The 25,057-nt window shown below is 44.1% G+C and overlaps 4 protein-coding genes across 5 annotated transcripts; 2 read left to right on the forward strand and 2 right to left on the reverse strand.

The window, feature by feature from the left end:
* Positions 1-1,220: 1,220 nt before the first annotated feature.
* Positions 1,221-1,932, reverse strand: LOC133906034 (uncharacterized). The gene is made up of 2 exons (XM_062347831.1): positions 1,747-1,932; positions 1,221-1,590 (listed from the first exon to the last, which is right to left on the reverse strand). Exons 1-2 carry the CDS (start codon positions 1,930-1,932, stop codon positions 1,255-1,257), a joined length of 522 nt encoding a protein of 173 aa, XP_062203815.1. The 3' UTR covers positions 1,221-1,254.
* Positions 1,933-5,704: 3,772 nt separating this feature from the next.
* LOC133905648 (rRNA-processing protein FYV7) lies at positions 5,705-7,319 on the reverse strand. The gene is made up of 3 exons (XM_062347423.1): positions 7,054-7,319; positions 6,299-6,405; positions 5,705-6,108 (listed from the first exon to the last, which is right to left on the reverse strand). Exons 1-3 carry the CDS (start codon positions 7,235-7,237, stop codon positions 5,821-5,823), a joined length of 579 nt encoding a protein of 192 aa, XP_062203407.1. The 5' UTR covers positions 7,238-7,319; the 3' UTR covers positions 5,705-5,820.
* A 5,522-nt stretch (positions 7,320-12,841) lies between these two features.
* On the forward strand, positions 12,842-17,678 carry LOC133906308 (conserved oligomeric Golgi complex subunit 8-like). Its single transcript, XM_062348177.1, has 12 exons — positions 12,842-13,086; positions 13,191-13,343; positions 14,351-14,499; positions 14,694-14,771; positions 14,847-14,940; positions 15,146-15,220; positions 15,483-15,779; positions 15,888-15,955; positions 16,034-16,088; positions 16,368-16,506; positions 16,649-16,833; positions 17,029-17,678. Exons 1-12 carry the CDS (start codon positions 12,937-12,939, stop codon positions 17,401-17,403), a joined length of 1,818 nt encoding a protein of 605 aa, XP_062204161.1. The 5' UTR covers positions 12,842-12,936; the 3' UTR covers positions 17,404-17,678.
* An 862-nt stretch (positions 17,679-18,540) lies between these two features.
* Positions 18,541-23,243, forward strand: LOC133906248 (E3 ubiquitin-protein ligase MIEL1-like). Of its 2 annotated transcripts, XM_062348094.1 has the most exons (13): positions 18,560-18,670; positions 18,701-18,749; positions 18,994-19,081; positions 20,268-20,312; positions 20,412-20,444; positions 20,547-20,624; positions 20,703-20,746; positions 20,821-20,861; positions 21,571-21,653; positions 21,718-21,809; positions 21,929-21,998; positions 22,333-22,371; positions 22,682-23,243. In XM_062348094.1, exons 1-13 carry the CDS (start codon positions 18,652-18,654, stop codon positions 22,844-22,846), a joined length of 846 nt encoding a protein of 281 aa, XP_062204078.1. In that variant the 5' UTR covers positions 18,560-18,651; the 3' UTR covers positions 22,847-23,243. The 2 variants fall into 2 exon arrangements, with proteins under 2 accessions (XP_062204077.1, XP_062204078.1); XM_062348093.1 differs by having other exon boundaries at positions 18,541-18,749.
* Positions 23,244-25,057: the final 1,814 nt, after the last annotated feature.

Here is a 25,057-nt window from a genome sequence, read left to right on the forward strand (position 1 = left end):
TAGCTACAGTAAACAGAGCAAGGTAAGTTCTGGCCAGTCCTAATAAAATTTGACCTGTCCAGTTACAGTAAACAGAGCATCCGGTTGATTTGGCTTGGCTACTGTAGCATATCAAAATGGCGTGGCATAAGGCTATTGGTTGCATTAAATAGTACTTTTTGGATTAGCAACATTTTAAACGATTATAGTTTTTAAACTACGTATCGGATTGAACCGTTGTATTCCTTACGATTTAATCTACGAAACAAGATTCATGTTAGCTATATTTTTAAAGAAAAAAAATGACATGTAGACCCATGTATCATACTTAGATTTGATACTACCTAGTTTTTGGTTTGGTCATGAATCAAACACTAGTTTTCAAGCCCAATTTTTGGTATTGCTCTAATTTGGCCACCGCCAAATTTTGGCACACACGGTATCCGCAGTGAGGCCCAGCGGCGATTGCAGCAGAGAGGTTTCAGTTTCACCCCCGGCGAGGCCTGGCCGGAGTCACGGCAAGTTTGATGCTGGGGTTTGCCAGACGAGCGTTGCGGTTGCTTTGGTCGTTGATGTTTCGATCTGGTGGTGCGCCTGCAATTTTTTTCAGGCAATGTTCTGCAGTCCTTGTGGCACAAAACTGAATGGTGCAAGAAACTTGCAGCAGCAGCAGCAGCATATCTCAGCCAGAGCTTGAAACCCCGGGTTTCACTCAAATTTCTTCTTTCTCTAGTCTAGCACCAAACAACATATAGAAATGGTATTCATTAACTTAATCAAAAACTTTGAAAACCAACATGTATCTGCTGCTACCGGTACCTACCGTAAATCCGGTGGCCGGTAGGTATCTCGGCTGGTTTTTCTGACCCTGACCTTTGTCTTTGGCATGGCTGCTTGAAGAAGTCCCTGTTCATCTATAGCATGGCTGTCTAAAGGTATATTCTTGCGGTAGGAATGTAGTAGGATCTTGATAACTTGATTGAAATACCGCGAAGTTTGATAAAGATTCAAATGCAAATGAAGATCTCAGAAGAACAACACCAACTCAAGTCTCAATCGATCAGAGTTGCGAGACAATGTTCATGAGGCTGCTGCAAATCGATCGCTGCGCAGATTATGTCAGTGCGTGTTGGTGCTCTACGCCACCGACCGTTTCTTCTATCTAATCTTGTGCTAAAAAGACCTAATTTTGTGCTCCGAAAACATGAGGAGAGGCCATTTGGTGAGATAGAAAAGATGCCAAAAAATTTCATTGCTGCGAGGCAAATGCACTGATCAGTCGATGCGGGCGATGTCCGCCCTGACCATCTCCAGGACCTCCGGCGCCGTGGCCGCCGCGGTGACCGTGACCACAGCGCCGCCGCCGTGGCGTGCCATCGTCGCCACCAGGACCTCCACCCCGCGCCGGTGGAACGCCTCCAGCACGCGCGTCAGCGCGCCGGCCCTCGGCGCCGGCAGCCGCGCGGAGAAGCAGACCGTCGCGCCGGACACGGCGACCTCAGCAGCCCGAGGCTCCCGTACCGCGCGCCACGCCTCCAGCACGGCCGCCGTGTCCTCCAGCACCTTAACCTGCGCCACCGCCGCGTCCACGATCTCCTCCCGGCTCGCCGGCTGCCGCCGTCGGTCGCCAAGAAAGAACGTTAAACAAACAAAGCCCTCATCTTGCAGCACGACGCGTCAGCCAGAGTCGCCATTGCTGGCATGAAAGAACCGACCAAGAAGAACACGGAGGAGAAGGGCGGCCGTCGAGAGCACGCACGCACTCACCCGAGTGGGAGGGAGGTTGTGGAGCAGCGCGCCCAGCTCGGCGTAAAGCGAGGACACGGTGCGCCGGTGCGCGCGCTGGCCGGACAACCCCCGAAGTCGCCTGCCCTCTCCCGCCCCCGCCGACGTCCCTGGCGCCGCCGCTGTCGCCAGGGACAGCTCCCGCGGAATCCACCCTCCTCCAGCCATGGCGGAAATAGCAGTGGGTCTCTCGCGCGCGCGCGCTGCTGCTTCTGCAAGAAGCGTTTGGCCTTGTCTTGAGAAGGAGAAGAACTGAAGAAGCGGCTGCTGCGGTGCTGCTCGTCTTGGGCTCTTGGCGTCGCATGGCCTTGGTGGTGTCAGGTGTGCCGTGGCCATGTGACCAAAGTGCAGCTGCAGGCCAGTGCAGCTTTTGGTTGGTGGTCGTTAACCAGGAATGGAAGCTGCAGCTGGGTGTTCATGGCAGGGGCCAGAGGAGAGAGACCGGAAGAACTGCCTGCTTCGGGAACAGTGGCGGATGCAGAAGAGGTAGTGGCTCATCCAACATTCTCTCTCTCTCTCTCTTTCTTTATCTCTCCTTCATCTATGGTAAAGAATTGTTGAGCCCCCCTCAAAGTGGTCAAGCCCAAAGCTCTGTAGGGTCTTCACAAGGAGCCATTCCTGTTTGGATGGTAGAGTGGGGGTAACACATGCTTTTGGAAAAAAATGCATGTTCACAAGGAAAACACGTGAGAAATTTGGAGGAGAAGAGATTGAGAACGGAGACAAGAGAGCGAAAGAATCAGAGAGAAAGAGAGAGAATACTCGAAGATTCAAAAGGAAATATAAAATTAAATGAGATTTGCGCTCATGTTAAATTCTATGTAATCGTGGGCATAGTAAATCATTTAAGGGAAACTGGCATCGTGGATCCTATGGTCCAGTTTCCAAAACGAATTCGTATGAAAAATTCTATGTGATTGAAAATCCCCAAATAAAAAACCTTTTGGAAATCTCCAAAAAAAAACTTTTGTCAAAAGCTGAGCATGTTTAGCATCATGGATTCTGAATTATCAGCCAACCAGTGAGTGATCTTTGATGGTCTTGACGAAGATTTGGCTACCAGAGCCAGGAGCATCCATAGGATCCTGTTCTCTGAACTGAGCTTGTCAGGTTCAGATGAGCTTCTGCTGCTCAGTGCTGACTGCTCACAGAGAAAGGAGGAGCTGCTTTTGACTCTTCTTCTTTTAGGACTGCTTTGGACTTTTGGTAGGTGGTGACCAATTGGAAATAGACACTGGGATTTGAGATTTCGAATCTGTGTGATAAAAAACACTGATTCAAAAATCAGCACTGCCACCAATATCCATCAATTCTTGCAATGTTTTCCTAGTTCCTTAGCATTCCTGCTATGCGGTTTGTTTTCTTCTGTGTTTGCGCATATTTCTGCTTTTCCCTCTTATTTTAATGTAATACCGGCAATGCCGGGTCTTTCAAAGAAAAAGATGCACAAGGGCCTTGCCAATGCTGACGTGGCACTGCCACATGTGCAAGGTTGCCCGCGTGTTCATTTGTGATCCGCAGCCCACTTTTAGTCACCTAAACGTATACCAGTAACCTTGCACATGTGACATAAGTGCAGCTCTACTATCACCATGTTGGGAGGCAAACTACTGTTTTCAAATTTTATGAAGACCTATTATAACTAGACCAAACGCAGATCAAATAACTGCCACAACGATGAATGTGTTTCATAAGCTAACATATAGTAAGATGGTTTTATGACGTAAGAAGAAAAAATATACAAACAACAAGTAATATATGATTAAATACATAGTTGCGTGTAAAAATAAAATAGCAAATAATATGTTTAAAAAATTCCACAACAACTTCAGACATGTTGTTAGATTCATTTCAATTATGCCTCAATGAGCCTATAAATAACTTTTTTCTTGGTTTATATCCATCCTGTATGCGTATTATATATTATTGTCAAGAAAAATAAATGTACAACCATATGACCTAAATGTTTACTATAAATAAATGTGCAGCGAAAAATAGTCACAACCCAGTCCTCTCACACAAGAAGTTGATAAAAAAACCATCATGTCCCTACAGAAGAATGAATTATTACATCTATACAGATAAATTAATTGTCTGTATTAATGTTCTAAGCAAGTTACCCGGCATCTACTTTCGGAACACAAATTAGTACACCGATGCTGCATTCATTTGCAGGTCTCTCCCTCCCTCTCGTCCGTACTTGATGAGACGGGTCGCCCTTCTCCTCCCCTCTTGAATTCCCATCTCGTTTCTTGCAATCCTCTCCACGTGATCTGATCTTCTCCAGCACGTGCTGGTGCGCCCCGTCTGTCTTCCTGCGCGCCGGGCGCCGCTGTTCGTCGTCCCGCTTCATGGCTCCTTGCCATTGCCGCCCGCGGAGGTGTGCGGGCGTGTTCCGGACGGACGGGCTTGCGGTGGGCGGCGGCGTGCTTCGAGGAGGTGCGCGCGCGGCTCGGTGGAGGGGCGTCCTGCTTCATTGACGGCGCGCTCGCACCAGCGCAGCTAGCGGCGGCGGGCTCGCCTCCTCGCGTACCCGCGGCCTGCACGGAGACGACGATGGACGTGGCGCGAGATACTTTTGTGTAAGTTCTTAGATTCGCATAATCACTTTGTTTACTCATGTTTATAAGCTTTCCTAATATCGTAGTTAGTGTCTGATTTCAGACGAGAGCCGCCGTGCCGTGGGAAGTTTGACATTCAATGGGTTTTAAAAAAAAATGTTTGATAGCTAGACCGGGATGAACAACAACATTTCGTAATGCAAGTTGGCAATGTTTATTCCATTGTCCGTTGGTGCTGTGGTTTATGTTTTTCTAATGACTATTGTTTGCAGACTCTATTGCTATCAATTTTCCAATGCCACTTCATTCTATATGCATTCGACGCGGAGACTAAAAATGTCTCTACATTAGATCCATGACTTAGAGATAGTACTGGTTATTGAACTGCTTGTCTCTAATAGTTAGAGATAATAGTAGTTTTTAGGAGGGTATACTTTTTAAAATTTATATGATTTCTATTCATAATTCTCCATAAGGAAAGATGTACTAAGGTGAGATCTACCTGTACTAGAAGTACTAACTCTTGATAAAATAATTGCAGAGTTACTCACCACCTCTCTCCTTTGTGAGATATAGAAACTTGTGAACGGTGAGACCTATATAAGTTTTAAAAAGTGTGCTCCCTCATCTAAGAGGTAGTACTATCTAACTATTGAAGGTGTCCTTATGGAGGAGAAGAAGACCATATTCCAAAGGGTAGAAACAATATGCTGGAACAATTCTAAAGGATCCGTGTGCGAGCTGGGCTAGGGATTTCAATTTTGTTTACAATCTTTTTCGTTCACGGTGTAAAGATCAAAATTCACAAAATTTCATTAAAATTTTGATCATTTTGTCCTCTGCTATATGGATCCCATGTATCAATAAAAACATAATTTTAAAATTAGATATTTCGTTCTCATGAAATTTCACTAAAATTCTAATCGCTGGCTGAGCTGTGCACCGGTTCGGTTCTTGCCACGTGGGATGCCATTCTTGGTCGGAGAGGAGCACGGTGTCGACGATGGGGATCAAGGGGGAAGCATGATTGGACAGGCTTACGTGGTCTGAATATGATTGTTGGATTGTGTTAGTTTACTTGTACTCCTGGGTGCATTTCTCTTTAATCTGTAGGATCGTTAATTAGACTATATCCTGAATCGTTCGCAAAAGAGAAAAAGAAAACCCTGAATACGATAGTTGTATTTGTAGTTTTACTGGAAACAGAGGGCACCGGCAGTTTAGAAACCATTTTGCTCAACAAGATCAGCTTGACATTTTATGGATTCATGACCCATGAATCCAATTATTTTTTAGCACTGGGATCTCCACCGATCATCTTACATCGCTTGCAAAAATGGAAACAAACGGTACTGACTAACAGGGAAAACCAGAGGGAGTGATCAAATCCAAATATGCATTACCAATATATATACAACGAAGAAATAAAAGTCAGTTAAAATAAACAGATGGTTGCACTGAACTGCAGAATTTGCATGGTAATGGTAGCATCATGTTATTTGCTTGAGCTTCCTATTGCAGTCTCCAAGAGATGCTCGATCCTGTATTTCATCACAGGTTGGCCGGATCTCGTCTTCTTGAACATCTTCTCCCTCAGTTCTTTCCGCTTTGCCTCGGACTTCTCCCGCTCTTCTCTCTTTGCCTGAATTATCGCATTCCGCTCCATTTTGGCCTTCTCATCCTCTGCATGTTTTTTCTCATACTCTTCCTTCAAGCTTTGTGCAGTGCGCTTCTTCCTCTTATTATGAGGCTTTTGTGCATCTTGAGCATCATCACCTCCATCCTGTAAATTCAAATCACGTAAAGATAGGTTTGAGCTATGGTCCTTGTCTTGTATGGTCCAAAACCAATGTGCATATTCTGATACTTTAAAATGTAAATAAATGTAGAAGTCCATCAAAACTTCAGCCCTAAAATATTTTCCACTTGGCCAAACTACTATTGAAGCCAGTCTTAGCGTCAAAGAGAATTACCTCACGGATTTGAAGTTGTGGACGACTGTTTGTCTGATTTTGTTGTTTCTTTGACCTTTTGTACTTGCCAATTAATTTAGCATTCCTGTAGAACTCTTTCTGCTTCTCTGCAGACCAGAGCAATGGATACATTAGATCACTCCCAATGCATAGTGTCTATGCTTATTTTTTAGAGCTGAGAGAGTGCACAAAATTGGTTTGCAGAAATAAGCATCCCAATGCATAGTGTCGATGTGTGATGTCTATATGACTTCTCATGACCAATAGTTAAATGGGAGAACACAGTTCGAGGGCACTAGCTTCCCCTCAATGCATATTTGTTGGTTTCTAGTATCTTGGATATTAATCCTACTTATTTTCTCTTTCATAACTACCCTGTCACATCATTTGTTGTCTTACGTGGATGTCTAATTAATGCCTAAGACACTAGCACTGGTAGTGGCCTTGATATATTTGAAATCAAATGGCAAAAGTATCAGTTGCTTGGAAAAATTATGGCTGAAAGACTACATCACCAAAAGCAGAGTTAGTGCCGACACCAAAATCTCAGTGTGAACTCAATCGGACGCCTCCTGAATGCGAGGGGATTAGCCATCAGCTACGCAACCCAGCTTGTGATCGAAGCAAACTAAGCTAATTTTGTGCCTAAAAGCACAACTTCCGATCGAACTGAAACAACAGGTTCACCCCGAAGTCTACCGCAACGGTACGTCGCAAATTAACCAAGGGAAATCGCCGGTGGCGGTGGTACTCACTGATGAGGGCCGGGTTGTACCCGGTGCTCCTGGACTTGGCGTTGGCGAAGGCGGCGAGGGAGAGCGCCCCGCCCCCGCCGACGCCCAGCCGCTGCTCGTTCCGCCGCCTCCCACCCCACCTCCCTTTCCCCTTCCCCTTGTCGGACCCTCCTCCGCCGTCGCCGCGTGATGGCGGCCGCTTCATCTGTGCGCAAGATTTCAGCGAAACCCTAGGCGTTCGATCCGACGGCGCCACGGAAGAAGACGAGCTGTGAGCTGTTTGCGGCAGCATTGTGCGCTTCCACTGGTTTTTGCCCAGAACCTCGGCTCTTTGGGCCGAAAGTGGGCTGTCGTGGGCTTTGTGGGCCTGAAAAGTTAGATGTGGGCTTTTTGGGCCGGAAAATGGACTGGAAAGGATGACTGAAACGTGAGACAAAAGTCCAAAGGGAAATGAGGTTTTGTTTCAAATACTCCCTCAATTTTTCAATACTTGTTACTTTTGATCAAACACTTATACCAATATATATCAAAGATACTACAAATTTTAAATTTGAAATAACAAAAATGCCCTTATAAACTAGCTAAAATATTCTAGAACCTACCGTAAATAAGTGGATAAAAGATATTTTGTAGGGATAAAATTGTAAACTGCGTCTAAAAAACATGAAGTGATAGGTATTTGAAAACAAATAAAATGGTTAAAAGTGACAAGTATTGAAAAACGGAGGAAGTAGTAAATAAACTAAGGAACTGTGTATTTTGTTTTTGAACTCACCTAAGTGTCCCATTAAAGTCATTTGGTTTGTTTCGATGGCCGATATAGTGTTGAAATGGCGTTTCATGCTGAGATATTATCCACTTTCTTCCTGTATCGAATCCATATTTTCTTTAAAAACACCAATACGATTCACAAACGTGCACACACTCACACTATTACACACGCGCTCATATAGTGTATGATGAGCACCGGAGATAAGGAGCTTGGATCATAAATGTCTCGTTGTCGACGGGAATTTCGCCTACCACTGAAAGAAATTTTCACCTTACTTAGACACTATTGGGAAGACGCCACAGTCCTGAGATATTAGACAGCGTATGGTGATATTATTATAGCTGTCATAATATCCTAGTTACTACGTCGCATGTAAAAAGGTAAAATGTCCAAAATATCTCAATGCATATGATTGTAACATAATATCTTAAGGACAGGATGATACCTTTCTCTTACCTTTTTTATAAAATAAGCCCCACAGGGGCAAGTAGAGGGGAGAAAGATTTCCCTTTTCATGATATAACCCTCTTCCAGCTTCTTGCTCTCCTTTTTGTTCTCAATTCATCGTTAAGCTTGAGTCTCCTTATTGGAGGTTCTCGCTGTATTCTTTCTGGGGCACGTTTTTTGCGCCCCAACAGATGGCGTCGTCAGTGGGGAGCATGCATGAGAAGCCATGCAAGATTATATATTGAGATGCACGGTGAGACATGAGAGGGAGGCACAAAGTCTGAGACCTTTGCCCAGGATAGACTATTGGGGCATGCGAGGGTAGGTCACCGTCGCCTCACCAGGCAGGGGGACGTTGCTGCGTGACTTCATGTTTGTCGGCTCAACGACGTTCAGGCAAACGGGCACCATACCATTGTGTTCTCCACACGCACGTTTTTAACGCTGTCCCGTCTCACGAGAGTGCCGAACATCATTCCAATGCATGTGGGCTCGTTGGTCCAAGTAGGCAGGAGCCACGACGCCATTTCGTGCGTGGGGGAGTTGCCGTTGTCCCCACGCATAGGAAGCTAAGGTGTAGTCACCTTCGTGGTGTCACTTTGGCAATGGACTCATTGCGAGCCTGTGTCAAGGCCACTCATGGCCACACTTGCAAGGTCCACTTCGGCCTCAGGGTTCGGAGTCCAAGCATCTCAGGGTGACGAACATGAGCGCAGCCCCGTTCATGTCTCGGTAGGTAAGCTCATGCACTTCCTTTAATGTCAGCAAAAATAAATAGGGAGTGATCCATGAAACCTGTAGCCTAGCCATGCTCCTACACGCTAGCTAGCTTGTCAGTTAGCTACACGAGAGACGAGGCACTCAAGTAGCCAGTGTCGTTGCCTTAAGAATGCTAATACTACACAGCACTAGTCAGGCCGACATGTGAACCAGCCTAGCAGTGTTTCATCCTATCAGGATAGCATCGTTTAGCTTACTCGTTCAGGGGCAAGGCCGCTTTTCGCCTCTCCTGATCTCGTTGTAGTTATGTATCTGTATGGGCACCTAGAAAAGCAGTGTGCAGTAGCATTAAAATTGCATCAAGCTGGCTACTTTACAAAAAGTGTGGCTCACTTATATCAATATAATATTACACGAGCATGGCGCGTGGTCAAAAGATTTACCATATTTATTAGTTGACATCATGTCACGACATGTCCTGTCAGCTAGATGTCCCCTAGCAGGTACCAGGAGCAACTGGCTACAATAGGATAATACTGAGAATTTATCTACCTTACTATCTGCTTTAAATGTAGCACATGTAGAGCGAGCCCACTAAAAATATCTACCAGCAGTTACTTGTGAGACAACTAACCATGTGTAGCTCATAGAGGAACTTGGTGACGTCCAGCCGAGCCTTCGCTTGTAGCGCTCGTGGCTGCTCCCCCGGAGGTCAACCTACATGTCGGAGCTCCACCTCCGCGCTGGAGGCCACTCGCTTGAAGGCCGAGTTACGCGCTGGAGCTCCACCTCCTTGTCGGAGGTCTAGCTCCGTGGCGGAGGTCCACCTCCACCTGGAGGCCGCTCGCCAGCATAGGAGCGTCGCATTATGGTCCACCTCTGCATCATAATCCGTCACCCAGATCCGTGTTGGAGGCCGCTTGCCTGGAGGCCCTCCATTGTTGGAGCCCCTCCGCTGCTGGAGTGCTGGAGGCCCTTCGCGCTCCAGATACCTCTGCTGCAGGAGCCCCTCCGCTGTAGGACCCCCTCCATTGTCGGAGACCAGAGCCCCACCGTGCTCCACGCCAGAGCCCCTACATGCTCCGCTGGCCAGAGGCCCTCTGTTGCTGGAGTGTCGGAGGCCCTTCGCGCTCCGCACCGGAGCCCCCTTCGCGCTAGAGGCCGATCTCTGGTCCACCTCTGCGCTCTGTGTCAAAGGCCACACATTAGCTTCGGCCCGCCTCCTCGTCGCAATGCTATGGTTGATCAGTTTCGGTGTTGTGCTGCTCATCATCTGCTGCTACTGCTTCTGTCGGAACAAGAACAACACATACTCGCCAAGGTTTTACTCTAGCTCATGTGGCCCGAGCATCGGCAACAGTTGTGCCTACCTCCGGCTCCGGGCAAGCCTCATCACCACCGCGGGCTCTGAGCTGGAGCTTGCAACCTATGTGGCCCAAGCCTCGACCATGGCCGAGGACCCGCATGAAGCTGACCTCCAACTTCAACGCCCTTCATGGACGCTTGAGAGGTCCCTGGTTGGCTACATGCCCTACGAGGCCGGTTATAGGTACGTTTGTACGCAAACTTTCTAGCTTGTCAGCATAGCTACCACACCATGCATTCACATGCACTGTGAGAGAGGCATGTTAGCTGCCAGCTACCCCTAGACCTATTTTAATAATGGGGGTGTTGTGCATGCGCTAGGGTCAGGTGAGTTATAGACTCGGTCAAAAGACCCATTGTGTGTACTACAGTGTGTGAACAACTGAAAAGTTATCGTGTTAAGCACACCGTGGTGCTCTGCATGTGGCACTCACTATCACGTGGATGATATAAATACTCCGGCTATGCATCATAATGTCATGAACACAGAAAATTACACAGAGGTGATGAGTTGTTGACCATGTAGCCACCTCCCACACCTAGCCTTTTTTGCACTGACCACTGTGTCCCCTAGCAATAAGACGTATTGTGTACCTTGTCCCGCTAACCATGCATGCAGGAATCTGTGCATCAAACACGCCCACGTTTTCAATCACCGGCGGGCTAAGGTACCTCGCAAACCCTTGGTGGGTTCATCGCGTGATTGGCTTCAACAACAATGTCACGCTTTGACGGTGATAGTACGATGGCTCCGCGAGGGATCACCTCAGCCCCGATCGCTCCATAACAAGGCCCATCAGAGTGGTCGGCTTTGCGCCGGAGCTAACTCACTGCACGGCCCGTGCGATCGATCGCCTCCGACCTGGAGCCCCCAACTACGAGGCCCATGCGGGGGCACATTCGGACCAAAGCCGCTCCGCAACAAGGTCCATGAGGGTGCCACCTTTGAACCAACTTCAAGTCGTAGGCTCAGGAGGCCTCGCAGGCCCAGCCTTGTCCCTGCTCGTGGGTGCTGCAGACCATGGTGGCTGGCTAACATGGGCTGCAGTGCCGGAGCTGAGTCGAGCAGGAAGGTGTGCCACCGGGGAAGCCAAAGCCGAGCCTTGTGAGCGCCATCGTGTCGCCGACGTTGAGAAGCTGGTCCCTCCGGTGTTGAGAAGCTGGTAGTGAAGATGCAGGCGTCGGATTCGTCGCTGTCTCCATGGTGCCAGTGAGGACGCATGCGAGGGGGTGTGCCGTCGCCTTCCCCTCTCATACAAGCCCGTGAGGAGCTGTGAAGCCCCTTCCCCAAGCACGCGGGCGTGCTCGGGCATGCTTAGGCGCCATTGGAGGGGAGCTCAGAGGCCGCAGGGGCCCACGCCCATGGGCAGAGGCCCGAACGATGATTGGCCACCGGCGTGGTGAATCGTCGGAGTGTGCGGCGGGCCGGTGCAGTGGGGGCAGCAACATTGGATCTGACGGTTGAGGTCGGAGAACCTTCGGTTAAGGTGGGCGGCGCCACGACCATGGAGACAGAAGTTGATGAGTCATCGGAGAAGGCCTCCTCAACCTCAAAACTGGAGTCGATGAAGGCTAGAGCGTCGGAAGACGACTCGGCCGGCAAGTTGAGGTCGATGCCTCGGGAAGAAGAAATAGGGTTGTAGTCCGCCATGGCTCCTGGGAGGCTTCTGCCGTGACGAACTCTGAAGATCCAATTTCGGCGGGTGATCATCGCATTGGAGGGCTCCGAAGCCGGTTCTGCCATCTCAGAGGAGGCTCCAGTGGCTTGCATTGGAATGGAGCGAGCGGCCTCAGCCCTTGGAGGATATAGTGGAGTGTACTCAGGAGAGTAAAACCAAACGCGCTCCTCTGGATCCTCCTCCTCCTTTGAGGAAGGCGAAGGCACCACCATCGCTGGTGGAGCGTTGAAGAGAGGAGCAGCACTACGGCGCTACCATCGTTGGCGGTGGTCCAACAACAAGAGTGACTGTAGGAGCCACTAGAGGGGCGGCTGGAGCCCTTGAAGGTCCGCGGTGGTGATGACAACGGCGACGACCATGTGCACGAGTGCGGTGAAGAGCATGTGAACAATCAGGGCATCGGGTGTGACCGAGCGACGAGATGTGACGGGGAATTGTTGCCTCCAAGTCCATCAAGCAACGAAGAACTTCTCCGATAGTCTGAGGTGATGAATCCATCCTTACTATGATCTGGGAGAGACCTTCGTGCCTTCTCTGTTGGTTCTTGTTGAGGTCGGTCGGCCCCTTTCTTCTTGTTGGCGCTAAGGGAGAACAAAAAGGTGCTGATAACGTGTTTAAGTAGAATGTAAACGAGAAATAGGAAGTAGAGTAGAATTTTTTTTCTTATTGATTGATTGATGAGTATATACATATTCAAACGATATAAACATGTCTATTCGGTTGATAGTTCTATCTGAATGGATGTCCTTTGGTTTAGTTGATAATTTGAGACAGTTAGTCTATCTAATTTATCACATCGTTGTTCTGGAATATCTGTTCGCAACAATAAAAACAACAAAGGGCTCAACTGCTAAAACCGTCCCGACCTTCTTCTCCAGTTCTCCTTCCATTACCCCCTTCTCTCTCCAGATCTCGCTCGCCATGGACCTCCTAGACGCTGGCCACCACCCCTCGCCGGAGCCAAGCCCCGCCCCCTCGTACGCTGCTGACATGGCGCTCCCGCTCGCTGGCGCCGCCTATCAGCCCTACGTCTCCGAGCTCCTCTCCTTCTCCATCGAGCGCCTCCACAAGGTACGCCGTACGCGCGCGCGCGCGCGCGGCGGTCGCCCCTCGCGACGCCCCGGATCCTCAACTTGATTGGCGGTGATGGTGATCTCTTGGTGTCGGTTGCGCAGGAGCCGGAGTTGCTGCGGGTGGACGCGGAGCGGGTGCGGCGGCAGATGCAGGAGGTAGCGGTGGAGAACTACGGCGCCTTCATCGCCGCCTCGGAGGCGCTCTCCTTCGTCCGCGCGCAGCTTGAGGGCTTCGACAGCCACCTTGAGGCCCTGGTAATGCAGCTGATCCCCTCCCAGCTCGTAGCAGCATTTAGTGCTTCATGACCTTTTTGTGCCCCTTTGCGTCAAAATTTGTTGCTCCATTGCTCCACGTGGTAAGTAGATCTTGTGCTGTCAATGTGAAGTGAATTGATTGGATGAATGCTGGTGTGAGGTGGGGATGCTTGGTGGAGTGATTCTAATATATTGGTTTACGTGGTAGTTAGTGGATCGCTGGATCTCGTTGTGTCATCCAGAATTGCAAGGTGTAGTTGTATGTTCAAGTGAAAATGCTGTTCTGCTGTGCCTTCTGCCTTGTGAGTGTGGTATTTGAGAGACTTGATGACATAATCCAAGGCTGGCCCTGCTTAATTCCTGACCTTGTTAAGTTATAAGCCAGCGTGGTTTTTTTTTTCTTGAACACGCAGGAGAGCTGCGTATCATTGCATTAGGAGAAAAAGAGTATAAGCCAGCTGCGTATCATTGCATTATGAGAAAAAGAGTATAAGCTAGCGTGGTTCAGGATCTTGTTCGTGCCATTCCATGTGTTGGCAACTGAGAAATACATCTTGGTGTGTAGTTGGCATTAAGTTGATTGTTGAGTGGTGTTTCAGGTGGGAACTGCCCTTAAAATAGGATGGCATAAGCTTGTGATCTTCATCATCAGGTATAACCAAATATATGTTTGTATGCACTTAATGAAAAAAAGTTGAAATACAAATCTATAGGTTGTAGCTCTCACAAAAAAGATTTGTTGGATGTTAACATGCTATGCATCAACCTCTGAAAACCGCCAACATCTGTTTAGATGCTGAAATAATGTTTCTCAATAACACTGGAATTTATTTTAGTACTACTTGATTGCAAACTAGCAACAGTGCAAGGTGAAACTAATTATGTCCTTATAATGCAGGTTTTTCTTCTTTATGTTTGGTATACTTACATTATATTCTTATGTGATTCATGCTGCGTTGGAAGTATGATGTGAATGTTTGACCATATTATTCATTCACCCATTGTAGATAGAGGAGATACCAAATTTAACATCTGGTTGCACTGAGTTTGTTGAGTTAGCTCAGCAAATTTTGGAAGAGAGGAAGCTCAATCAGACATTACTAGCCAATCATAGTACCTTGCTTGACCTGCTTGAAATTCCACAACTGATGGACACGTATGTGACATTTTCTTACCATATCTTTTGCTTTTTCACTTCCATTTTGAGTTGTCTGCTGTTGGTATATCATCTGGTTCTTGTTTAATTCTTGTAGACTATAGACCTATGTTTTTTTTCTTCTGTAGTACATAGTTTCAGTAGTTGTATTTTTCATGAATAAAACATGGCAATTAACAGTATACTGCTTGCAGATGCATACGAAATGGGAACTATGACGAGGCACTTGATCTTGAAGCTTTTGTTAGTAAAATCTCAAAGTTGCACCCTGAGTAAGTCATGTAACATATACTTTTTGCAGCCCCTGACATTGACTATATTTTAACCATTTGCTGTTTCAATTGGAGTTTGCCTGTTATCCAAGGATTAGCTGCTGAAGTCAAGAGGACAATACAATCACTAATTTCTCAGCTTCTCCAGAAACTTCGATCAAATATTCAGGTGAAGATGTTGGTCTAATAAAATTTATTATGACTGGCACCACATTTATATTTTGCATTTGCCGTGATTGCTATATGCAAGCCGACCATAGTAGAGATTATATTCTGCATATTTATGATTTCCTTGTCATCAATATTTTCACTTCTCACCCCCAAAATATTTGATTCACATCTTATCCAAGTATGAGTCATTTCCTTGTCTGCAGTTACCTGAGTGCCTCCGTCTAATTGCACATTTGCGCCGAATTGGAGTTTTCAGTGAATCAGAATTGCGCTTACAGGTATTCTGAATTTTTCCATGTAATTTTTATGTGGTTATGTTTCAAGAGATACTGCTTTTCTCGTATGGTAGGATTTTTTTGGTCAGCATGTCCCCAAATATGTTTGTTTTCTAGTAATGTTCATTAATTCAATGAAATAATAATGCAGAAATTTAGTAATGATAATGCTCTGCTTTCTTTCTTATAGTGTACAATTAACTTTTATGGATCATATAATTTGAGCATCTTCATCTTCATCTCCTAACTCTGATATAATTTATAGTTCTTGAGGTGCAGGGAAGCTTGGCTTTCTGGGATTCTTGATGATCTGGACCAAAGGAATGTTTATGATTACCTGAATGGCATGGTGACTTGCCACAGGATGCATCTATTTGATATTGTCAATCAATATCGGGCAATATTCACCAATGATAAATCTGGAAGTGAGGAGAACTATGATGGTGGGCTGCTTTTCAGCTGGGCAATGCAACAAGTTAGCAATCACCTCACCACTCTTCAAGTTATGTTGCCAAATATAACTGAAGGTGGGTCGCTGTCCAACATCCTTGGTAATTGCATGGTAAGAATTGGCTTTCTATCCTTTTTCCTATCTGAATTATAGTTTGATACAAGAGTTACCACCAATATTTGGAATCGTTCATGAACTGAGCATGTGTTCATGTTGCAGTATTGTGCAATGGGTCTTGGCTTAGTTGGATTGGATTTCCGTGGTCTGCTTCCTCCAATCTTTGAAAAGTAATTGGAATTTAAGTAATAGAATTTTATTATTTAGATTTAAGACTCTATTATTGATGATGTTATGGATTTTTGCAGCGCGGTCTTAAATTTGTTCTCAAAGAACATGAGCACGGCGGTTGAAAATTTTCAGGTAACATAATTTTGTGCAACTTCCATTAATGTTAGTATACTGTTTATTTCTAGATTAAATATAAACTGTCTATATTAAATATAATCTGAATTCCCTGAACTATTTTATGTTGTTTGCTCACACCATTTAGCTCCTGTCTAGATTAAATATAAACTGAATTCACTTTACTATTTATTATGTTTGCTTTTTTCAAATGACTTAGTAGTTCCTTGGACTCTTTATGCCTTTAAATGTTAGTATATCATCATAGTAACACTGTTATACCTTATACCGTGCCAGGTTGTTTTGGATTCACACCGTTGGGTTCCAATGCCATCGATTGGCTTTGTAGCAAATGGAGTTGTGGATGAGACTTCAGATGATGTGACTCCACCTTCTGTTTTAATGGAACATCCGCCTCTTGCAGTGTTTGTTAATGGTAAGTTTTATCAACTCACTGTCCGTATTTAACTTCTATCCAAGTATCCATCATCACATGTTGACTCTAATTGAGCATGTTTTGTACGTATTAATTGGTGTGTACAAATTGACATGTCATGTTTTCAAATTCTTGTGTCCAGGTGTTTCAGCAGCAATGAATGAGCTAAGACCATGTGCACCATTGAGCTTGAAACACGTCCTTTCTCAGGAGGTGGTCAAGGGATTACAAGCAGTCTCTGACTCCCTAGTTAGATACAACGCCATGCGGATGCTGCGTGCGAATGAGTCCTCTCTTTTCCTTTCTCTCTGCCAGGCATTTATTGAGGTGGGCTGTGCTTTCTATGACTGACGACTACCTTTTAAGCTGATCATTTTTTGGGAAACTAGTATGTTGCCTCTGGACACAAAAGAAAATGGATGTGAACTCAGGGCCTCAAGCACGTCAAATCTGAATTATACTAAGAAATCTTTCTCTTTGACATCGATTCGGGCTCACATCTATTTTTTTTTATTATCTCAGGTTGCATACCCTTATTGCACGGCATGTTTTGGACGATGCTACCCGAATGGTGCAACATTGATCACAGAGTGTCGGAGCACATTCCAAGCTGTCAGCCAGCTATTGACCGTACATGCTAGATCTAATAGTTCAGGTTCAGGGATCAGCATTGAACGGCGGCAGTCAGGAAGCATCGAAAGAAATCAGTTAGGAAGCATTGAACGGAGGCAGTCGGGAGGCATAGAAAGAAAGCAGTCCATTGAGAGTGTTGGGACGGTGGTTACCGATAATGGGCTTCCAGCTGATGGACCAGGGCCAGTGGTCGATAATGATGCTGCAACCCTAGCTTCACCAGTTCACGCTGATGCGCAAAGCAGCCTACCAGCAAACAAGTAGTTTGGACCTCTCTTTATCTGTCCAAGTTCTTTACCAAGGCATGGTTATCTTCACTCAGTGATGAGAGGCTGCTGCGAAAATCTATTTGGTCGAGAATTCGTTCCATATTTGCGCTTCTGGTCCTACAATGTATACAAGCACATCATCACCAGATATTTGTATGTTTTGCACAACAATTTTTTAGCTGTTCATTGTTAGCCCATACCTAGATGCTGTAGAGTGAGTGTGTCCAACCTGAACAATAATTTGATAATATACAAATTGTGTTCGCTTCATGGCTGGCTGGACATTTTCTTTAACGAAGAACTGATTTATTATGAATTTATGATAAGTCATCTTGTGGAGACATAACAGATGAGTGTTGCTATTCTCTCTGATACCAACCAGCTGTCCCCTGAGTTTTTTTTTTTAATTTAAAGAAGAGAAGCGGCGAAAGAGGTTGGAGTGTGTGTGGGGTGGGTGGGTTAATTACTAAGCCCATGCCATTGCCCATTGCCCATCTCATCGTCTTATCCTATCTTCTTCCCATTTTTATGATTATAAGGGTGACAATCACTACACGCACGTAAATGTATTCACATAAATATATTTTTATCACACGCTTATATATAATACTATTAAAAATACTCATGTATATAAATTATGAGCATCACGATTTAAACTCTAATGAGTAAAATCATACCCTTACAACTCTACCGTGACATCAAGAGGTGGTTGCCCTTATGTCACCAACAAATCAACTACAAGCACTCACTTCTCAGCGTAGGATTGGAGTTACAAAGAAACCACAGGGTCGTAGACTAGAAGGTATTTACCAAACAATTTTAACAGTGTTCTCTGCATAAATTATAAATTCTCCTGCTTCGCGATACCTAGGTAAATCTTGACTACACGGTATTGGCGGTACTAATTTTTCAGTGAATTGTTAGGCTGATCTCTGGTGATGTCGTACATACATATCGTCTTTGGTTTCTATTTGAAAGTTTGCTCTGAAACGTGCCTGTGTACTCAGAGCTGAAAAATATTGCTGTAATACACAAATAACTTTGTAGCATAGCCACTTGAGTGCAAACTTTTATGCTATCTATGTTTCCTCTCTGGGACCAATAAAAGAAGAGAAATCGGAGCCGTGGCCTCCTCGCCTTGTTCCCTTATCGCACCATTTTACACGGAGGCCCCTCGGCCCGCTTCGTATTTACATACCTGCCACCCGCCCTTCCCCCTCCCCGCCGCCGCCGCCGCCGGGGGATGGGAGGAGCGCACTTCCCCGGCGACGAGGACGTCGCCCGCGACGTGGCCGGCGACGGGGACGTCGGTCGCCGCGACGTGGGCAGGATGGAGCACGGGTGCGCCTTAATTACCCTCTTCTCACACGTCGCCTCCTCCCCCTTTCTCCCGTTCTTTGCTTCGGATTCGCTCCTTTCGGGGGTTGGTTCCTCGCGATTGGTTGATTTGTCCTTGGTGCTCATCTTGTGCTCTTGATTTCGCTCGATGGATTTTGTCCGTTCGTCTTTGGATTTCGTGATCCCTGGCTAGTTTTGCTAAGTTCATCTCACGGAGGAAACTTGCCCACCCCGTTCTGTTGTGCAGGTGCGAGCATTACCGGCGGAGGTGCAAGATCGTGGCGCCGTGCTGCAGCCAGGTGTTCCCCTGCCGCCATTGCCACAACGAGGCCACGGTATGATACTGTAGCGTCGAAAACCATGGTTCATGTAGAAGGCAACTTATCTATGCTGCGTGAGCCCTGTAGAGTTTTTACCGAAGGCGCCTTCATTGCGCTGAGCGATCAGTTAGGGTGTGTTTGGTTGCCCGAATGTCCTCAGCCTGGTTCGTACGAGTCATGCAGGCTGAGTTGAGTCAGGCTGAGTTGAAGCATGAGGGTCTGTTTGGTTAGCTGTATGTGGTGAGTCTGGCTGAGAAAAGATTATGTTTGGTTGCCCGCATGAGTATACGTTGTATTACAAAGAAACTCATTTTTTTACCAAATAACCTAGGTTAGAAATATTTTTATAAATTAGTACATCATAGGATAAGAATATTAGTGAATTTTTTATGATTTTTGAAGAATTTTAATTAGATATTGACTTAGATTTTTTAGATCAAATTAATTAAAATGGGTTGCTAGTGAGCTCTAGTTTGCTCACAAAAATGTTTAGAATTTTTGGATCACTTTTATACCACTAAATAAAATCTAAAGTTAAATAAAAAATTATTATGCACAGTATTTTTTGCACCGAGCGAGCCAGCCCTGGCGCGTACGCCCGATTCCGGCGTACGCGCGGAGCCAGGCTCGCTCGATGCGTTTGCACGGGCGGGTGCAGGCCAGCAACCAACCAAACACGCGCTGAGCGGATACGGTTGTACGCGCGGATGCAAGCACGCGGAGAACCGAGCATCCAAACACGCCCTTAGTTCACTTACCAGCCTGTACTTTTGTTTGTCGTAAGTTGTCAAGTTGACTTGATTCCTTCAAATTGAATTGGTAGTTTGGCTGTATAACTGGCTCATAGATCTCGATTGGATCAACGTGTTCGGTAAGATCTTGCGCACAGCAAGTCGGTATGTACAATTCGATGGCAGTAATCTCTTGCAGGGTAGTTTTTAATTGTTCATAGAGCATAAATGAAGTGTTCACAAAAAATGAACAATCATGTTGGTAGATTAAAGTTATATGTGTGCAATTTCCAACATGGGAACTCTCAACTCGATACTTCAAAAGTTTCAAAGTCATCTTAAGAGCAATGATAATGGATTTCTTATATTCTGCCTTGTTGATTCAACTACTGGGTTTTGATACTGTGCAAAGTGCATCCAATGAGAACATTGTTTTAACTGAAATATCGGTGGCACTGTCGTCATTGTAGGCTTCGGGAGATCGGCATACAATATGTCGCCAGGATGTTGAAAAAGTAAACCTCTCATTCTCTTTTCTAGTTTGTACAAGTAGTTTACTTTAGTAGGTTCATAACTTCATAATTATGAAAGATTGGCTTCCTTCATTCCTGCAGGTAGTATGTCTACTCTGTGATACTGAACAGCCGGTACGACTTAAATTGCTTCAATTTTTTTTATCTAGTACTCATGTCACTTGAGGTTGTTGTTTTGCTTAAACTGAAACTTATTTATTTATTTTTTTGGCTCAGGTGGCACAAGTGTGTGTAAGCTGTGGAGTCAATATGGGCGAGTACTTCTGTGATATATGCAAGTTTTATGACGATGATGTAGGTTTTAAGTTTGTATTCTGTTGTTATGTGCTTTGTATCATTCCTATCAACTGATGCATTTGTCTTTTGCTACAGACAGAGAAAGGGCAGTACCATTGCTATGATTGTGGCATATGCAGGTGAGCATGAAAATATCTTTCACCAATATCGTATCAAGCAAACTGCTTAACCTGTATCTATTTGATTCAACCAGGGTTGGTGGCAAGGATAACTTCTTCCACTGTGTCAAGTGTGGTATGCTTTGCGTGCACCAATTTGATTATGCTGATTTTGAGTAAATGTTCTTCTGTACTCGCATCAATACTATTCTGATTTATGCTCTCTTTGAGCGATCCACATGGTAGAGTGGCAAAGTTTAGTGGACTAGTTCTTCCCCGTTCTGCATTTGGTCCCTGCTTAGCTAGCACTACATTGTCTGATAGAAATGAAATACTGAGGAATAAATGGAAATAGGAATTCAGTAATTTCTTTTCTCTAACTATAATATTCCATGCTCCCAAAGTGAAATCTGCAGACTGTACCAGTGTGACATTAATGAGACCACTGTCTAGGGTTAACCATATAATATTTGGGTGATAGAAAATTTAGCAACAAAGAAAGCACACACCAGTGGAAGCCTCCAGAGGCCTCTGGTGCATAGAGGAATTCTAAGGCGCGCTGATAATACAAGGAGAGACAGGGGTCAGGTAATCAGCAATCCACACGCCCGAACCATGACCTAGGAAATCGATCTTCTTTTATTATTATTACTATTACTAATGCTATTTTTCTTTTTTATATAATATCCTTTTTTGGACAAAAGGCTTTGTTGTTGTTGAGAAAAGCGCACCCCAAATAAATTTTTATTTTGTAGGTTCACTGGTAAAACGTACAGTTTCCAAATCTTTGTGTGGTAATGCTTATATGTTTTATTTCTTTGTCATTTCTTTTCTGCAATAAACAGGGTCTTGCTATTCTGTTTTACTGCAAGATAACCATCAGTGTGTGGAGAACTCAATGAGACAGAACTGCCCAATCTGTTATGAGGTAACCTTGATAATTTGCACCGATTCTGGAACTATCTATGTTATAACTAGAAATTTGTCTGCAGTATTTATTTGATTCGTTACAAGGAACAAGAGTTCTTAACTGTGGACACACGATGCACATGGAATGTTTTTCTGATATGGTGCAGCATAACAAGTAAATCCCTACACCTGTTTTCATTTCGAGGCATATTGATACTCCATCATCATTCTTTCAAACTTCTATCCGAGGCAGTGGCGTTTATGGTAACTTGTATCGGCCTTTTGATGCTACAGATACACTTGTCCAATATGCTCTAAGACAGCTGTTAACATGACCCGTCACTGGGAAGCGTTGGATCAAGAGGTACCATATTTCTTTTCTACCTATAATAGCTTTCAAATTGATCAAACAAACTTTGGTAGTTACTTCAGAAGATAGGATGTGTGTGCCTGGAGCAGAGGGCTGCACAAGAAATGATTGGAAACTTTGTCAGAGCAAAGCAAAGCTCTCTTCTATCAGGACACATTCTTTCAGATGAGATGATACAATAACATTAGTAATAGTATTAGCTGGAAAAGAAAAGGCTCACTCCACAAATATACATATGTGCTGACTTTGCGATGCTCTGGGCAGTCATATTCAGCCATTTGTTGGAGCTTGCTGAATGACTGATAGTTTGTTCCTTGTTATTTTGTAGATTGAAGCAACAATCATGCCTCCTGTATATCGTTACAAGGTAAATTTCTTTCTGACTTGACTATGCAGTCCAACCCATAACTATCTTAGTTACAACTCACAACTAAGCTATATAATTCAGAACACCTTCACTTCATAACGTGCCTAGAATACTTTTATGCTGCCTTCTATTACCTACAAATCAGCTATTTTAATGGAATAACCGAATAAGCACCCCAAAGGAGGAAGCTCCCTTACATTGTTGTTCTGTTCTATTTGGTCTAACCATTTGAAGAGATCAGAAGATATTATTATCAGGCTAATTGATTTCATCTAAGTAGTGCTTTTCTCTTTGTGCTGAAAATGGTCAGATTTGGGTGCTTTGCAATGACTGCAACAAAGTCTCGGAAGTGAACTTTCACGTGATTGGGCACAAGTGCAGCCACTGCAACTCGTACAATACTCGATCTACATCGCGGCCTGCAGATTCATCAGGAAGCAGTTCACCGACAACAGACTCTTCCGACAACATGTAGAGAATTCTTCGTGTCGGTGTACACCTGGTCTTCAAAACCAATGCCAGAACCATACAGTAGAAGAAGGAATATTCTTTTGCGGCGTGCCTTTCAACTGTTGACTCCTAGACATCAAGCATAATCATTTTGTGAGGATTCAATTCATTCCTTGAATCTTTGTATGTTGGAACTTTCAGCTACCGCATTACTGCCGCTATCTAGACGAACATCATTGCCGTCTCTCGAGTCTTGATTGCAGCTGTGACTGTAGCACATGTTGTTGAGGATTTGAATCTCGATACTGTAATCCATGGAAGAACATGGGTATACCTGACTGTTGGTTGGCGTGTGCTTGTGCTCAACTGTTTCTGACTTGCCTTCCAGTCCAGTGAGGCCAGAATGATGTTTCTGCTTTTTACTGGTTGGGAAAGTACATGAAAACCGGGGAATGGCTCGATGTACTTGGGGGTGTCACCACCATCAAATATGTCCAGAAATTGATCTACATTCAAACCAACCAACCTATGTTGTGTTCATTGTAATGTACTTTTGATGGCTAGGATAGTGCATATACCCGCATATAAGTACGAAGATGCATTTCTCCGTAAAATACCATGTTGTGTTGTGAAGGGAGAACAGTGAGCTTCACATGTCTAACTACGAATGCAGGAGCGGAGCCAGAAATATGACACTTCGGTCAGAATTAGTGTGCTCGATGTAAATCCTTTCTATTTCAATATATATATATATATATATATATATATTATATAATGAAGGTGTGTCATTGTCTCTCCAATAGACATAATGAAAGGGTATGGAGTTTCTTTACCAAACGACATGTCCCTTTAGTAAAGATATCTATTTGTTAATTGATCACTAACTGTAATAAAATTCTAACACTCTTGATCAATTATCCGTAATGTAAACTTTTTATTAAAAACTCTTCTAAAATCCTGTGAAAAAAAATATGAGAAGAAAATAGTATGCTGATATACTATTAAAACTCATTTAAAACCCAATTCAAAATGTAAGAAGAAAATGATATGACATATATTGGTTACTATTTTATTGTAAGCTTATATGAGAAACCTAGATAGTAAAAACTCATTTGATGAGCTTAGAGAACAATAATTATAACATATATATCATATTAAAAACCTCTTAAAAATCTCTTAGAAAAATAGGAGAAATAATAGTGATATATTGTTAAAACTCATTTAAAATCTAGTGAAAAAATAAGGAGAAAAGGGTATAACATATATTGATTATTGTCTATTTGTAAACTTATATGAGAAAACCTTTAAAAGAAACAACCCATAAGCGAGTTTAGAGAACAATAAATATATCTTTCATATCTTCTTTAAAAACCCCGAAAAAAAAAGAGATATGACATATGATCTTGTGTAGATATTGCCTCATTAAAAATCTTATATGAGAAACTATATAGGAAAAACTCATAAAGGAAAAGAGTGCAATATTGATCATTCTGCGAAGCTATACATATGTATGTAATATTTCAGAATGATAGGTGGAAGTAGCCACTAGAATCGGTTTTGATGACTCCTATGAGGTGACTATATTACCATGAAATCAATCTGTGAGCTAGCGTTATGGGGATCAATTATATAACCAGAATCTGGATATCTCATTATGGTTATATCTTGATTCTTCTGATAGAAAAACCTAGGTCTTTGGTGTCATAAAGATATTTATGGATATTCTCTTTGACTCCCGTCTAATGGTGTTATTAGGGCTGCGCTGTTTAAGCTAGCAAGTTATCTGCAAATGCAATATCAGACCTGTTGCGATTTTCAAGATACATGAGCGCTTTGATGTCACTAAGATATATAATTTTAGGTTCAATATCTTTTCATTGTCAACCCAAGGTATGAATAGATCTTGATTCATATTTAGGGATTGAATGATCATAAGTATTTTGATAGATATGATTGTCCAATATCATTTGGATATTGGTAGACTGATGGATAAATATTTATGAAGAAATATACTTAAGTTGAAGACTTAAGCAAAATTTGGTTTTAACCAAATCATTCATCTCAAATTCCGTCTTAAGATGATTACATACTTTCTCGTGTGTAGTTTGGAGATGATATAATATTCAATTAGGATTTCATTATGAACACATATGTAATTGTTGGAGTAACCCTTCTGTGAAAGAAACTCATTTACTCAATTGTACCATAATCAACTTAACTGCTTGAAGTCACGGAA

Source organism: Phragmites australis, chromosome 23, assembly GCF_958298935.1.
Source record: "Phragmites australis chromosome 23, lpPhrAust1.1, whole genome shotgun sequence".
NCBI classification, from domain to species: Eukaryota; Viridiplantae; Streptophyta; class Magnoliopsida; order Poales; family Poaceae; genus Phragmites; species Phragmites australis.